Below are 17385 nucleotides of genomic sequence, written 5' to 3' on the forward strand. Positions count from 1 at the left end.
AGACAACATCTGGTTAATTTATTTCTTATATAATAAATTAAATATATAATTAAAATATGAAATATAATAGTAATATTATAGTTGATTACAATCATTTATTTTTATTTTATAAATTAGTCTATGTAAACATATGCAGAGACATTTCCACACAAGAGAGACTAAACAAAATGTCACGCACAGAAAGATTTCTCCACATAAACCTAAGTGCATAAGTGTTATTGTCACTCTCACAGTCTGCAATCTCCTCATTAATCAATTTTATAAAGAGTTTTTATGACTCCTCAACTCCATCTGTCCTCTGGTTTCTGCCTGTGAATGAAGACAGAAGCTTGACTCATCAGTCTCCTTCACAGTGAATGAATCAGTGAAAGAAGCGCTTCTGTGTCTATAATCTAAACTGCACACTGAGGATAAACAGGCAGAATTGTATTCTGCATGTGTGTTGAACTGTAACATTAACACTACATTAATGATCCTTATGGCCTTGATGAAAATGGTTTGCATTGATTTATACGTTTATTTAAAAAGTAAACAAATTGACAGAAAAAAGATTAAAGTCTACATCCTTTTTTAATTAGGCCTACAGTTTTACTGAATTGCTAAAACACATTTTTCGAAATCACTCATTTTTTCAAAACTTTAAACACAAATCCAAATGGTCAAACTAAATTCACAGAACCCCTGACTCTTCTAGCAAAAGCAAACCCTTCAAAACCATTGTACTCAAAATCAAAGCTTTCAAATCATACACACATAAGTCTATAATACAAAACACTACAGAGCATCCATAGACACTACCTTAAAAAATCGAAAACACAACATCCAGTACATCTGCTTACAGAAAAATACATGTTTATTGTTTTATAAACATGTACAATATGTACAATTTTGAGTTGTTGTGTTTGCTTGATGACAACTGTGTTGTATTTGTGTTCATCTTTTTTCCTGTCTGTGTTTAGCATTTATTAAAAACAAGTGCATTGCAGTGTGAAATGTGTTTTTGTGAGAAGTTTGTGTTTAGAGTTTTGCAAAAAGAGTGCATCATTTGACAAATGGGTTTAGGCAACTATGAATTTGGTTCAGAGATTGGTTTATTGTTTTGTTGATTCAGATAAACTGTTATTTATCCATAAAATGTCTTTTTTGATAAACATTTGTACTATATTTTACTTCCTAATTGAAATTGATCAACTTCTTTGTATTGTAAGTATAGAGTGCTTTTGCTAATCATATGTATAATGTCAACTTATGGCATTTTGTTTACGCAAATCCAGTCTTGCAGTTTTTTCATTGTGAAATTTCTTTCACTAAATAATATAGACCTATTAGTATAGAAAACATATAGATGTTCCCTCCTGGACATGATTACAAATATATATTAAAACATTATTTGATATATTCAGGAAAGTTTTTCCTTGCACTTATTATTCTTTATGCAATAAACTTTATGTGCCAATGCAATCCTAATAATTTATTGGGGTGCAAATTTCCAGTGGTGACTTTGTTCAATATTATGTAATGAGTTTAAACATTAAATTGCAATTTTAATTTTAAATTGGCACACGTAGTAGTATATATATTATTTAACAGTAAGATTGTTTTCAAGGTCTGAAGCCTATTTGCCTTCTCGAGACAGTACTGGTAAAAAGCGAGGGAGAGAGAGAGAGAGAGAGAGAGAGAGAGAGAGAGAGAGAGAGAGAGAGAGAGAGAGAATATGCTATAACCAACAGACTAAAGCAACACACAGTGTCAGACTATATTGGAGGGAGAGACAACAACAGCCCAAAAGTGGATTAGGAGACCCATCAGCAGCGTCACAGAAAGCGCATCTCTCAGCTGGAGCGCGCATCATCTCTCTCCGCTCGACACCTTTCCCACAGTCGAGTCTTTAACCACACACTCATTGCGCTGTAAGTTGAGGGTGTAACGCTTATAAACGTAATTTAACCTCGAAATATCCAGACGAAATGCTTTCAAGGCGGATTGTTGTTGATTTTGGATGGAGGCAGCCGGACACCTCCCCATAGTTGGTGAAACAGAGCGGCAGAAGAGTTCCCGCGTCTCGGATTCAGGACTACAGTATCTGCTGAATTGACTCGACATCTCTGTATTAGAGGAATTATCAACACTCAAAATTAGGCAATTGTGGATAACATAGCCTACTACATAACACTGCTTGTACCGTGAAAGCGATGGGTTGCTGAGACCTGAACTACACCACCAGGTGCATCTGATTAATTCTGTCGGTGACAGTCTGAGTGGATAACATCAATTAATGTTGCAGAATGTGTTACCCTCTTTTTGGACTTATTGCATCTATTAAAATATTTGTTTGGGACCACACCGGATGAAAAACAGTGTTGCGATAAATTATCCCAATTGAAATTCAGCAAGTCTCGGAGCTATACTGTAGGAGATCTTCATGTATGTGTTGTGATTAAATCAGACGATATCTGATAGATTGCTTGGCGTGTTATTGACAGTGTGAAGTCACGCAGCGGCTGGAATACAAGAATAAATGAACCTGAGTGGACAGACAGAGATTTAACAATATCCATCATGTTTAATCGGGGTAAGTGCAATTTACAACTTTTGTTCCTGCTGCTTTTTCACACAGTTCTTATTTTGATATTGATTTGACGAGAGTCGTGTCGAAATAGCATACTCTTCCGCATTTTTTATTTACTTATTTTTTAAGTTGTTTTGGGTTAACATGGTTTAAATTATTTTAGTAACGTTGTTGCCATATTTAAGGTTTTAAAAAGTTGATGCTGAAGTTTTCTACAGCTCAAATATATACAAATTTTCACGGATGCATGCCTCTCCATCGCTGGGTTATCTCGGTATAAAGCTGTCGTGTTTAAAATATTCATAATATCACGATATATTTTTCTTAAGATGCTGCCTGCCGCACTGCAGTTTATGGTCCGTTTCTCATAAAGCGTTCTGCTTGGCTTCAATATAAGTGCTTTTCTTGCTGGGTTCAACGGGTTTGACTTTGACAGTCTGACAAAATTTGATGAGTAAATTATGAAGTTTAACGATTTAAGTAGATTAAATTAACAGGTTATAGCGTTGAAGCTGTCAGCGTGAGAAAACCCGCTGAGAAAATTAGCCACGATTTTATTGTAGTACAAATGTATAACCGTGTTTTATAGGATTACAATTTATATTACCAGAGTTTAACTACAAATAGGCCTACTATAGTTAAACTGTGGGTTCTGTAGTAACACCATAGTAAATCTGTAACCATGTCGACCACTATTCACAGTGTTTAAACTACAGACATTTCACTAGCTTGAATTTGTCTCTAAACCTTTTAGAGAATTACAGATCCTTTTTACCAAACTGTCTTTCTTTGCACAAACTAGTCTGTCTCGAAAAGCAGATTTCTTCTGAGTATGCCCAAAGCCTAATAATTATTTAGCGTGGGAGCAAATCCCACCTATCAAGATTCAAGCATCTCAGCTGTGTGTTAAAGACCCCTTTATGAACGTCTGTGCCTGTGGTGCAGTCTATGTTTGGCTTTAAAATCTCCAAAGCCCTGTTTGAACTAATTTTCATGTACTACAATTCCTTTACTGTATCTTTTTGGGATTTACTGTCCTTTTGACAGACATGCATCTATTTATATATTAGCATATTATAATTTAATCATATTATATGTTATAGTCCCTGTGGGCAGGTAATCTATCTGGGTGTGCCCAGCCTGTGACCCAAGATGCTACTTTAAACCTGATGACCCTGCAGATGAAAAGAGGGTTTGAAGGATGTAAACGTATGGATATTAGGCAAAAAAGGGAACTAGCAATAACAAAATGGATACCACAAGAGTGGCACAGCTTCATAAAAACAAGCTGATGTTTAGTAATTGATAAATATGGCATGATTTAATGTCAGGATGTTTCACTTTGTGTTATGTGGATTGTATACTAGTTAGGGTAATACTGCAGTGTCAACGAAGGCTTGTTTAGCTTCGTTATGAGCCATGGTTGGCTACACTTAAATATGCACCTATTTCTGGAAACTGGTGCTTTACCGTTTATAAAGGAAAATGCAAGTCAGATGACTTGCTTTTAGGCTAATAGGGATTTTTTGCTCTGATGGGTAGTAATTGGTCTTTCACTTCAGCATGCACTCGAACTTATGAAAAAAACTGCAGCGGTTTTCTGTCATGTCTGTAAACGTATAAATAAAGAACTGTGAACAGGATGGAATACTGAATTCTTCTGAAGAGATGCATTTGTGTGACATTTCCCAGAAACGTCAAGCCTAAATGGATACTCAGCGGGCTGTGCCCTATATGTGCCAAGCTTAGCAGAGCTGTGCCGTTTCTTATCGTAGCACCTGATTTCTGCAGATTTCTATGTCTGCAGGTGTATGTCAGTCACATTCACAGTGGGAAAGTGCATTGGGTCCATTTTCTGTCATTTCTTTCTTAATCTCTTAATAAAAGCAGATTTATGTTTCTATTTGTGCAATGCAATCAAACTTTTCCTTTTTTCTTTAGCTCCAGTTTAGACTTCATCTCTTGACAGTTATTCAGATTTAAACAGGTGAATATTATGGTACATAGAATATTCAGATTTCAGAGTTCTTATCTGAAGGCAGTGCTTATATGCTGACTTGTCAGAATAGAGGACGGCCTTGTTGCAATATTCAGCCTTGAAAGACAACAAAGCTCTCTTTTTCAGGCCCAAAAATCCAGCTTGATCTACATTCGGTGACAAATATATTCTGAGCTGAAGTCGATTTTGCTCATTTGAAATTGTGATCACTTTATATCGCACATATTTTACCCAAGACTAGCAAAAAAATCAGACAGCGTATAACCAAGCCCAGAAACAACACTTCCAGAATGAAATAGCTCATGCAGATTAGCCGTGATTATGCAGCTGTGCATGGAGAAGCCAGACATTCAGAAATGATGCTACAGTATACAGCCGGTTATTGGCAGATTGGTGAAAGATGGGTGAGGCAGTTGGTAAACAAAAAATAAACACCTGTGTCATGACACCAGACCAGACTATTTCACATTGCTCTTGTCTGAGACATGAGGAACAATAGGTCACTCATCCCTAAAACTTCAACACCTTGCACCTGCTCAGTACTGTTCTCTGGACTATAGGATAGCATATATTGTTTGTCAGATATGAATCTAATAGTCTTAGGCTGTCAGAAAAATGGTCAAAAAATGGTCCCAAGAATCACCAGGGCAGTACCCTTCAACGATGTGCTATGTACTATTTAGGTACACTCCAAAAATAGCTGGGTAATTTTATTAATATTGGACAGAGCACACCGCTGGGTTAAAATTGACCCAGTGCTGTGTTGTTTTAACGCAACTGCTGGGTTATTATACCCCATGGTTGCATAACAACAACCCAAACATTGGGTAATGTTTAACCCAGCATGTGTTCTGTCCAATATTTACCCATTATGGGTCAAAAATAACCCAAAAAAAACAACATATCATATATTGTGCCTGACGAAGACCTGATGGTCGAAACGTTGCACCATTCAATTTATTGAAGCAGTCTATCAGTGTGCGGGCTTCTTCTGTTGTTTTTTCGTTGATTATTTGTTGCCCAGCACCTGTACCCTAACATTTTTTGGGTTTTTTGGATGTGCAGTCCTCCTCTCAAGCTTTTGATCAAAAATAACCCAGCCATTTTTAGAGTGTACAGAACAGGTACCAGTATGTATCTCAGAGGTACTAATATGAACCCTGTAGGTGCAAATGTGTACTTTTTAAAAGGGCAACGCCCCAGTGACAGCTTGTGACCATTTTTTGACCAATTCTTATCAGTGTATAAATATTAATTACAGAATTAATATACTCTTTATACTTTAATACACACAAACACTCCTTATTATTTTAAAGGTGAAGTGCGTGACTAGCATTATAGATTTATCTAGAAGTGGCAGTTTTAGTTGTCTCTGTACATTAATTTGGGAGAGAGGAGGAAAAAGTAAAGAGCTCAGATGCAAAAGCCAGTTAAACGCCACCTTAGGCAAAAATAAGATAATGATATTGACCAAATGCTCTCAGTATGTACTATACTGTATGTTTATCAAATACTTTCGGTTCAAATCCACTTAATCCGGCCACCAGGCCTTTCAATAATACCGGTTTGTTGGATGTAAGAATATGTTAAAAGCTACGCCGATTTTTCAGCAAAGTCCTTTAAGTGCATGGAAGACGAATGTGAAACGACTGTGGGTCACATTTAAATGTGCGTCCCTTTGTGAGTACTTGGGTGATTCTCACGAAAACTTGGTTTTAAAAATGTCAAGAATGAAAATGTAAAAATTGCTTAAATTTACTTTTTTGCTTAAATTAGTCCTAAAAAATCTCATTACCGCAACAGTCAGAAAACATCAACACTGACATATTTTCAAAATGACATGATAAACCTGAAAGAACATAATTTGGAGATTCTGCACATGCATTTAAAATCAAAGTATTATGCTTCTATTAATTAAATTAACATTTAATAAGCATCTGTTGCGGTAATGATAATCAAAATGTCGTGTAAGCATTCTGACAAGACAATATTTCAAATTAACTGTACAAAAAATGATCTTACCTGGTAGCCATCTTGAAGTAACTGGTCCATGTGCTTGGTCACTCAAAATCAAACTTTATTAAAACTCTGTATGTGTGCTTAAACTGTTCTCAAAAAGTGTTGCGGAGGATGAGAACATCAGGCATGGACACATAATTTTCCTAATTTTTCTTCATTATTATTATACATGAATATTCAGTAAATATTTTTTCTGTCATCTAAAGTAGTCTAGCAAAATATCCATTTATTTTTTTTCTTTATATTTTTGTGTTAATTTGATTAAATTACAACATAACGCATGTTCAAACACAGCTGGACACACATTGCGGTAATGAGAATTTCAGCAGAAAATGAGATAAAATTTACAATTATAAATTCTTGAAATCACACATTGTGCAAGGTAGAACACAGTATTGTGTTAATTCTGATGCTTTTTAATGTTACTATATTACACATTTTAAAGCTAAAATCATTAGTGCCGTGGTGTTTTAATGGTTTCGTGAGAATCACCCACTTGGACTTGAATACAACACAAATCCGGAAGACGCGTACACACAGCTCTCCTTGACGTGTGATTCAGTTCACTTTAGTGATTTTGCACTGTTTACTGGATTTTTTGTGGAGGTTTTTAAAAAAAAGCTTGCATGCACTTAGAGGGTTTTGCAGTGAAAGACAGTCAAGTTTGTTAAATACCCACGCAATGACTAACGTGACATTTGTGAAAATAACATATTTTAGTTACTGACTAATAACCTCCTCAATGCCATTAAAGTGAAATTACTAAACCCAAACATACACAACAACAGACGCACTTAGAGGGTTTTGCATCCGAGCAAATTAAATAATTACAGACTTGCATGTTTGATACAATCAGACTGAGACACAAGAATCTGTAATTCTTTACAACATGCAATGTCAATAAATCAAACTCTACTTTCTATGCATTGCAATATGTAGTGATGGTAGATACTGTAGTAGAATACAAAAGTATTAAAGGGGACATACCATAAAAATCTGACTTTTTCCATGTTTAAGTGCTATAATTGGGTCCCCAGTGTTTTTATCAACCTAGAAAATGTAAATAAGATTATCCCCGTTTGTTACAAAGTTTTGGTAAACCATTCTCCACAAGCATGTGACAAAAATAGGTCATTGAAATTTGGCTCCCCTGGTGATGTCAGAAGGGGATAATACCTGCACTATCCAACCACTGTACTGCCATTTATACAGAGATCAGCTCATTTGCATGTCAAATGACACACCCAAAATGGCACATTTTTGCACACACCTACAAAGTGCCAAATTGAACGTGTTATAATAAATTATCTATATGATATTTTGAACTAAAACTTCACATATGTACTCTGGGGACAGCAAAGATTTATTTGACATCTTAAAGTCTTGCGAAATGTCCCCTTTAAGGTTTGTCATTAGATATTTGGTCAAAGTTGACTATAAAGAAAGGAAAAGCCAACAAAGACATTTCCCTATTTTATATTCAAGCTAGCAGGTTAGCAGGTTTATGTGGTAATAGACAGAGTATTGCTTCTGATCACATTGCTGGACATCAATTACCACACAGCTATGGAACATATCTCAAACCTCTCTGCATGCCAAGCAGCTCATTTCCTGAAGGACACACTGTGAATAAAAAAGATGAACTCAAAGGCCAGCAAACGCCATCACCTGCCGCCTGTCGCCTTACCCAGTCTAAGAGAAAAATTCATTTTTATCATTCCAGCTTCGGGTGATTATAAGTAATTAGCAACACAGGACGTGGTATTTTAATGAGTGTCATTTTCTACCCATGGCCTCATCTCCGTGCATCCGGTGTCCAGTGCATGCTGGGCACAGGACGCATTTGTCTGGACAAGGATGGATGTTTGATTCACATTTAATCTCCTCTCTCTGTTTCCTCTTAACCCAGGCTTTTGTTTTTTCCACTTTAATGCTGACTTCCACTGCCATTAGACATAAGACAGAACTGCGTGAGTTCACAACATGTTGGTTAGTTTTATAAACAGCCTAGATGCCTGTAGCTGACATTTTGCCTGAGAACAATGTTCTCATTAACTTATAATTCACACTCCAACTGTAATTATATGCACGTTTCCTGTCTTCTGCGGCGTCCGGACGGGAGAATGTCTCCGGCAGCACGGGGCATCTCCGAGTGCCCTTTACCAACACCTGAAATCTCAGCACAAATATTTCTCTTCACCCTTTGGAGTGGAAATGAGATGCTGGCTTGGTCATTAGTGGATGGTAATGAGGTAAAAGAGACAAACAACCCTAAGCCCTGTTGGCTTTGGTAATATTAATAATTAATGTCTGATTAAGTGGCTAATTGCAGAGGAAAGGTCAATGTCAACGTAAGGTCCGTTGATGTCAGGAGATGAATAAAATGGAAAGCAGACCACAAACCAGCGGTGTTGACAGTCATCCCAGGAGTTCTAACGCTCCGTTGACAGACCTGCCCAGGAGATACTTTCATTCCCATAATGCCGTGACCAGTAAGTGCTGAGACAGGAATGCTGTGCTCCCTGAAGGCTTTGGCTGGCATCTGTCACTTTGCACTGCTAACACATGACATGTGGATGGCATTGAGTGAGGAACTGAATAATCGTTAGGGGAGACACTTACATTCCAGAGAGAGAGAAACAAATTGAAGCAGCCATGCAAAAATTTATGGTACACTGAATACATCAATGCATATGCAAGGATACACATTTTGTGAAACACACACACACACAAAAAGAGAGACAAATCTACTCGTCTCAGTCTTGCTGTCTCTTCTAACAGTGACCTTCAGAATCTGGACACTATCTTTTGATCCATAAAACCAGTTTTATGTTCTTCCTGTGCAAACTCAAACTGTTCCAGCATGCTGTGAAGGGTGTGGCCTATTTTATTTTAATCCCTGGCTTAGATTGAAGTCTCTATTGTTGGTCTGTTTAATTATAAAACTTTCAACATGAAGCTAGTAACAGTCAAGAACTGTGATCTGAGCATAATCTTGTATTCTTTTCTTTTCTTGCTCTTGCTCTCTCGGTTGACCCCCTTCTCTCATGGGTCTCTATTTCAATCATTATCTTTTCAATGGTCTTACTTCTTATATGTAGAGACAGGAGATGAATGAGAAGAATGAGAGTTATTTTTGGGTTGAGACAAACCTGATCAGTGCTCTTACATTAAGTGGGAACGGAAGGTGGACCATGGGTAGCTTGTCATTCTTGTGACTGTGAAGCCTATTTTTATTAGCAGTCATTATTAAAGTAATAAATCATGCCAGACATTGATGTGTGTTACAGCAAAGATACTGGATATAGCATCGATCAGCCATAACATTATGACCACTTGCCTAATTATGTGTAGGTCACCCTTTTGCCACCAATACAGCCCTGACCCATCAAGGCATGGACTCCACTAGACTGTTCTATCAGAACCAGCATTACATTTTCAGCAATTTCAGGAGCCTTCGCTCCCCACGTGCATCAATGAGCCTTGACTGCCTATGACCCTGTTGCTGGTTCACTGCTTTTCCTTTCTTGGACCACCTTTGATAGGTACTGACCACTGCAGACCGGGAACATCCCACAAGAGCTGCAGTTTTGGAGATGCTCTGACCCAGTCGTCTAGCCATCACAATTTGTCCCTTGTCAAAGTCGCTCAGATCCTTACGCTTTCCCATTTTTCATGGTTCTAACACATCAACTTTTTAAGACAAGTGTAGTTGATGTGCTAGAAGTAGGAAAAATGCGACTCTGACAAAATCCAAATTGTGATCGCTAGACGACTGGGTCAAAGCAGTGGTCGGTACCTATCAAAAGTGCTCCAATGAAGGAAAATTTGTGAACTGGCGACAGGGTTATGGGGGGCCAAGGGATATTGATGCACTTGGGAAGCGAAGGCTGGCCAGTGTGGTCTGATCCAACAAATGAGCTACTGTAGCTGAAATTGCTGACAAAGTAAATGCTGGTTTTGATAGAAAGGTCTAGTGGAGTCCATGCCTTGATGGGTCAGGGCTGTTTTGGTGGCAAAAGGGGGACCTACACCACATTAAACAGTTGGTCATAATGTTATGGCTGATCGGTGTATATCATTGCTATGTGGCGAAATTCAATGCTCAGGCGATGGAAGTCCTGCCTTCCAGTTAAAGGGGCTCTATAGAGTCACATGAGGTGCTGGCCAACCTGTGCACATGTATTAAGGTGTTTTTAGTGCAATTTGAGCTTAAGAAACAAAAGTAGTGCGGTTTATGTTAGGTTTATTTGTTGGTCAGAAATATGTTGATTAAATGTAACTTTAGCATGCAATTTTAGAGATATCCGTCTTTCCCCATTCAAATAGATGCACTTTTGTGCATTTTGCGGGGCACTGATGTAAGATATGTCAGTGCAAGTTGTTTTCAGTTAGGACAGTTCTTACATTTATTTTAGTCTAGGACTAGCCTAATCCCTGTCCGGAAAACCGCCCCAAAGTGTTTATAAAAAAGCACCTGATGGATGATAAAAAAGTCAATGTTCAATAAACAGCAAATTAAACAAGAATTAGCTGAAAATACAAGTTTTTATCTCTGGCATATTTGGGCTGTATGCTTACAAGTAATGTGTCATACTGTATATATATAAAATGTGTGATCACAAAAGTATTTTTAGTAATTGTACAATGACTGAATAATGCATTCAGAATTAAAATGCAAAATAAATCAGAATCATTCAAAAATAGCACAGTAATATATGCATTGAAGTGCTCATAGTGCAGGCTCCTTTATACCAACAGTATGTGAAAGTGACAAGCTTTATCAAGTATGCAACACATACTTGAAATGTGACCTATGCATTTAACCCATCCCAGTGAGTAGTGAAGACACGCACTGTAAGTCATGAACACACACCCGAAGCAGTGGGCAGCTATCCCAGAGCCTGGGGAGCAAATAGGGTAAGGTGTCTTGCTTAATGGCAATACAGTCACAACCGACCTGCTCGTGAGACTTGAACTAGCAACTAGTGTTGCTAATGCAATGTTGCAATGTTCTACCATCGAGCTACAGAAACAGTCATATGCTAATTTATAACTTTTAACCTGCACATGTAGATAAATAATGGGTAAGCATGTTTTTCATTAAAGGGACACTCCACTTTTTTTGAAAATATGCTCATTTTCCAGCTCCTGTTGAGTTAAACATTTGATTCTTACCTTTTGTAATCCATTCAGCTGATCTCCGGGTCTGGCGCTTCCACTTTTAGCATAGCTTAGCATAATCCATTGAATCTGATTAGACCATTAGCATTACGCCTAAAAAAAATAACCAAAGCGTTTCGATATTTTTCATATTTAAAACTTGACTCTTCTGTATTAACATCGAGTACTAAGACGGACGGAAAATTAAAAGTTGCGATTTTCTAGGCAGATATAGCTACTCTCAAACTGCCGTAATAATCAAAGACTTTGCTGGCGTAACATGGCTGCAGGAGGCGCAATTATATTACGTAGTGCCTGAAAATAGCCCCCTGCTATTGAAAGATACTAAAGTGAACATGGAAGCTGTTGTGCCTGTATCTTCCAATAACAACTAATGACAGTTTTGAAGGGATACTGTATAAAGATAATGCAGAAAAGAGTAGCTGTGAGGTATGTGGAAAAAGACACACAGACTGATACAACTGACAGACCCAGAAAACTGTTTAAGGTCCAAATATTTGGTGTCTAAAAATATCCAATAGATATTTTGGCTGTTGTTGATATAGTTTGTGTATGGGGGTCAGGGACACGGCTGAATAATCACAAGTAATGAACAGAGGCGAAGTTTGAAAAGAAACACATTTCGCCATTGAGTGTGCAGCATCATAGCCGTAGCCAGGGTTTGAAAAGTAGTGAGGTCCAGGGCTGTTACGAATTAACATATGCGAAAAAAGTGCACTAAAACACACTTTAAGTACACTTTGTAAATGTACTATTTTGTGCTATTTTTGTACTGTTTTTTTGTCTTTAGTAATTTGTCTACAGTAAGTGTACTTAACCAGAAACTCTAGAAATCTATTTAAGTATTACTGGTTTTGTATACTTTTTCAGGTGCATTGAAGTACTACTCAAGTAGAACTATACCTTTTATTAGTATATTTATAGTGCATTACTTTTAGTACATCAAAGTATACTTTATTTTTTACCTGATCTAATGTATTTTGTCGTTAACTTTTTTACACTTTGGATACACACTCTGTTTATATGTTTTGGGGGTGGACATTGTTATATTTAATTAGATCACAATTTGTTAATAATTTACTGTTAACCTAGAAAATGTGAAAAACCACAACCCAGTAACTTAGTTTTGGTAAACCATTCTCTGCAAGCATGTGAAAATTAGATAATTGAAATGTTGCTCCCCTTGTGATGTCAGAAGGGGATCTTATTATAAGAATACCGCCCCTTAACCTGCACTATCCAACCACGACACTGCCATTTAGTTTAGAGAGAAAGAAAGAATGAAAATAATTGACAGCACAATTGAGCTTCAATTTCAACAAACCACCATCATTGTGATCAGTTTTTGCATTTCATCATCTCATTTGCATTTTAAAGGACAACCCCAAAACGACACATTTTAGCTTGCACCTACAAAGTGGCAATTTAAACATGCTATAATAAATTATATGTGGGGTATTTTGAGCTGAAACTTCACATATTTACTCTGGGGACACCAAAGATTTATTTTACATCTTAAAAAAGACTTGTGAAATGTCCCCTTTTAAACCCAATTGTTCTACATCCTTATGTGCTATTTTAGTGTTAAAAGCGTTTCTTACTTACAGTACATAATCATGATGATTATTGCGTGTGTCTTACCGAATGCAGTATTATGTCAGCATAACCTGCCCACACTGGAAGATGTGCCATTTGATTACAGTTTAGGTGCTGGTCACCCCGTGATGCCATATATTATTACGAAAACAAAAAAAGGCCATAAAGAAAAAAATATGACCTTTTCTTTTAGAAATGAATCAAAGACATTGCTAACACTAACCTGCACATTGTCACTTTATAGATTTCCCTAAGTGTTACATTAATTCCTAAAACATTAAACACTACATCTAAAGAGGATTTTTACAATGGGATCTGGCAACACTGCGAAATTCTGCACTCACGGCCGCAAGCTGCTTGAGTCAATCTCCGTCATTTTACGCTAAACTATACAGTAAACTGTCCAAATTTAATTATATACGCTGATGCCAATATGAGTCGTTTAAAATGACTAATTAGTCATTAAGAGAACTTTAAATTTAATTTTTTAATATAAAAAAATTTACAGTGGTCTAGACCTCGGTGGCCTCAGCTGGCTACGGCCATGAGCAGCATGTGTGTGTTTCTGTGTGTAAAGGGCACAGAGGTTTCCGGGGGGTTCAGTTTTGAGTGACAATATTTGCAAAACCCAGTATGTTAGTTGAGTGATTAAATCTATGGTTTATTTAGACAGGAAGCAGTTGCACAATTAATGACCTGCCCAAATGTCAAAGCAGTAATTTGTGGGACACAAGATAACACAAGGCACAAATATGATGAGCGTGAGTGAATGTAGATAATATAGTTTCTGTAGATATTTTAGTGTTTGCTGACTATTTTAATAACATATGATATTCTTTAACATGTCATATACAGTACCCAGGGGACCTTTTTCCTCAGCGTTTATGAAATTTTAATATACTTGTGAAATCCAGGGTATAGTCTCATAATCTAATTCTGAGATTAGAAGCATCAAAGTTTGTTTTCACACATTGATTTCACTTGAATCTCAATCTAAGTCAATATTAAAGACATCAAGGTTATATCTTCACAAGATGTCTTTACATCATGTAGGAAGATTTTTTTTTTTGTAGAAAACAGTAAATCACAAAAAATGACTTTAAGCTGGGTTTTCACAGAAAGGGTCCTATTTTATTATCAACAATTATTAACATAGAGTAACAGTAGATCAATAACATTTATGTGGATTGAATATTCCAACTACTTTGTTTTCCATTTGGTTTTATACTAAGACATGCATTGTATTTACAGCATCACTGTCTGCTAGACACACCAGATATATGAATAACTGTTCGTTTGATGAATCTGACGTCACGCGCTGCTTCCGGGTCCAAATGCTCACAGATGTCATAGAGAAATAACAAAAAGTCATGGCTATAATACTCGCATCATAATGAAAAACTACCAAAAACACCTGATCCTAATGTTTATCTCCATAAGAAAATCTGAAATGACCAGACATGGATTTTTGGAAGTGGATTTTTTTATGAATTATTCATATATAGCTGTCTTTGATTATGGGAGCCTGAGACTGCCATTTACACGTTTATAACATAACGTTTATATAAAATTTTCGCTTAAATGTGTGCTATGAATGAATACTGTAAATACTGTAGTGCTCGTAATCGGCTCTTGAAATGAGTGACGTTTCCTTACGTCATCAACCGGATAGTGATAGAATAACTTGGGAATGGGAGGGAATGCTGCTGATACATAAGTTGGCAGCATACAACGAAGATACTACAAGGAAGGGAAGAACCTATGACACGAGCCGTTTCTCAATGTCAAGGATACTTCCTTGGCAGGACTAGTCCTTACAAGTCACTTCCTTCAGAGGCTAGCCGAGGCTCCTTTTAAGCATTCGGAGAACATGTTAAATGGAACAGGCTAGCAAGTGCACGTCATTATGTCATTGCGTGATTGAAAGGTGTGCTTTCGGTGCTGCGCGCATAGGATTGTGGGTGATTTCACCGGGTGAAGGATACAAATATGCATCCTTTCCTGTATATGGGATATTTCTCGAACGAAGGACTCAGTCCTTGGCTGAAATTTTGAAGATCCTCAACATTGGAACAGTCCTTTGACGGACGTCGATGACGTAGCATCCTCGAAATTCTAGCTTCCGAGGATCCTTCCTTGACATTGAGAAACGGCTACAGAGCAGTGTCTCAATCACTCTCTCATCCTCTCTTTCCCTAGAGAGGAGAGCAAGATGTGAAGATGCCAAACTTTAACAAAGATTCCTTCCCTGGCAACAATCCAGTAAAAGCCTCAATCCAAAATCAGGGAGGGTTGGAAAGAAAGTCAAATTAATTTCATGCATGTAATATTTCTATGCTGGTGGGCAGTTTCTATATCCTTCATGGCAAATCAAAGTGATGACACAATCTTAGTAGTGCATCACAACATCATGACAATTACTATAGCTCATTATAAGGGTTAAGGCTTTCAACAAACCCATACTGTAAGGAATCAAATTCGCCACATCATTTGAGAGGTGTTCTTTTACTTTTCCGAGCAATCCGACTTTCGATTTTCCGAGCAAACCTATACTGGAGTAACCTGACGTGTCATAAAGACTCGGCAGGGATGCACTCTTAAAAAATAGGTGCCATGATGCCATAGAAGAGCCATTTTGGGTGGGTTGGTTCCAAAAATGAATTTTACTTTAAAGGGGTGGTTGAACGGTATTTCATGCATTCTGACTTATTAACACAGTTATAGAGTTGTTTCCTCATGCTAAACGTAGGCAAAGTGTCAAAAAAGCAGTCGGGCGTGTTACAGAGTATTTCTGTGCCGAATGCACTTCACCAGGGTTCGTACAAGTTTCGGAAAGTTTTTTTCGATTACGAGATGCTAGAACTTACAAACAGCACATCACGCGACAGCTTTGTTTAATTTCAAAACTCAACAATGGCACGAAAGAAAAAGTGTGTTTTTGGAGAAGAAAGCCAGCCTTATGGAAACAATGGATATAGTTTATTATCCGGGGTAGCAGCGGAGTTTTGCGTGTGTGTTTGCTGCACTGGATTTCATTGAAAAGTCCTAACCGGGTCATGAGTTGCATGCCGTAAGTAAGACTTTGGTCTTATGTTGGAAATAAGCACGTGCATATTATATAAATGACATGAACATGTAGTGAATAAGAAGTTAAACAGTGTTGTATAGTGTTGCATTACTCGTACTCGCTCCTCCCGCTGTAGTAACTCCTCCTTCTTTATTTTTTCGTACGCTATCGGAAAGAATCGGTAAAGCTAATTTTTCTTATATAAATCTGATTAAACTAAAGACTCTTTGGAGATATAACGGATGTAATACTACTCTATATGTACTCCAGATTAATATCAGAAATGCAGAAACAGTGTGTGTTATGTGAGCTTTAACAAAAGGTTCTTTCTAAGTTCTTTCAGATTATAAAAAGGTAAGAATGGTTCTTTGAGAAACCAAAAATTGCTATAAAATGTAGTTTTAAATTGAATCCAGAGGCTAGACACTGTACTGTACGTGTCACTGAGAAAAAAGGAATCAGAACGTAGTTTCTATTAATAGATCACTCCAGCAGTGAAGCTTTTATTTCCTTTAATGACTTGAAAGGCTTCTCAGTCTATTTTAGTATAAGTGTGATTAAAGCTTTTAGTGTCAACAAAACCTTTGGGAGAGCTGATGGTTTAGTAGATTTGCCCTTGCCTCTTGTAGCATGGCCATGTCAGTAATTCAGAAGAGCAAACAAACCCTTTGTGCCAAGCCGCTCATTTACACCTCCATATTCCCATATGACCGTTCTGCTTTTACAGTAGGTCAAAATATCCTCGTTCTGCATGTGTTCATTTACACCACAAACTTCCCAAACCGTCTCACCACCACAGAGAGTTAAGCAAACAAAAACAAAAGCATATAATGCGATAAAAGAAAGCACTGCAATAACAGAAGATTTTGTAGTGGATTCATATATTTTATTGCAGAAAGGGAAACGTATGTAAAATGCGAATTTAATGGAGAGAGAAATGGAAAACGAGAA

At 37.2% G+C, this 17385-nt stretch overlaps 1 protein-coding gene across 1 annotated transcript in view; it reads left to right on the top strand.

Annotated features, from left to right (window-relative positions):
• The first annotated feature begins 1662 nt into the window (after window positions 1-1662).
• The window catches only part of rtn4rl1b (reticulon 4 receptor-like 1b), a 210935-nt gene continuing 195212 nt past the window's right edge, over window positions 1663-17385 (top strand). Inside the window, exon 1 of the mRNA XM_055196632.2 lies at window positions 1663-2572. Within this exon, the coding sequence (XP_055052607.2) occupies window positions 2560-2572 (13 nt within the window). The 5' untranslated portion in view covers window positions 1663-2559. The remainder of the gene's footprint in view (window positions 2573-17385) is intronic.

The sequence above is a fragment of the Misgurnus anguillicaudatus genome, chromosome 24 (genome assembly GCF_027580225.2).
Source record: "Misgurnus anguillicaudatus chromosome 24, ASM2758022v2, whole genome shotgun sequence".
Lineage (NCBI taxonomy): Eukaryota > Metazoa > Chordata > Actinopteri > Cypriniformes > Cobitidae > Misgurnus > Misgurnus anguillicaudatus.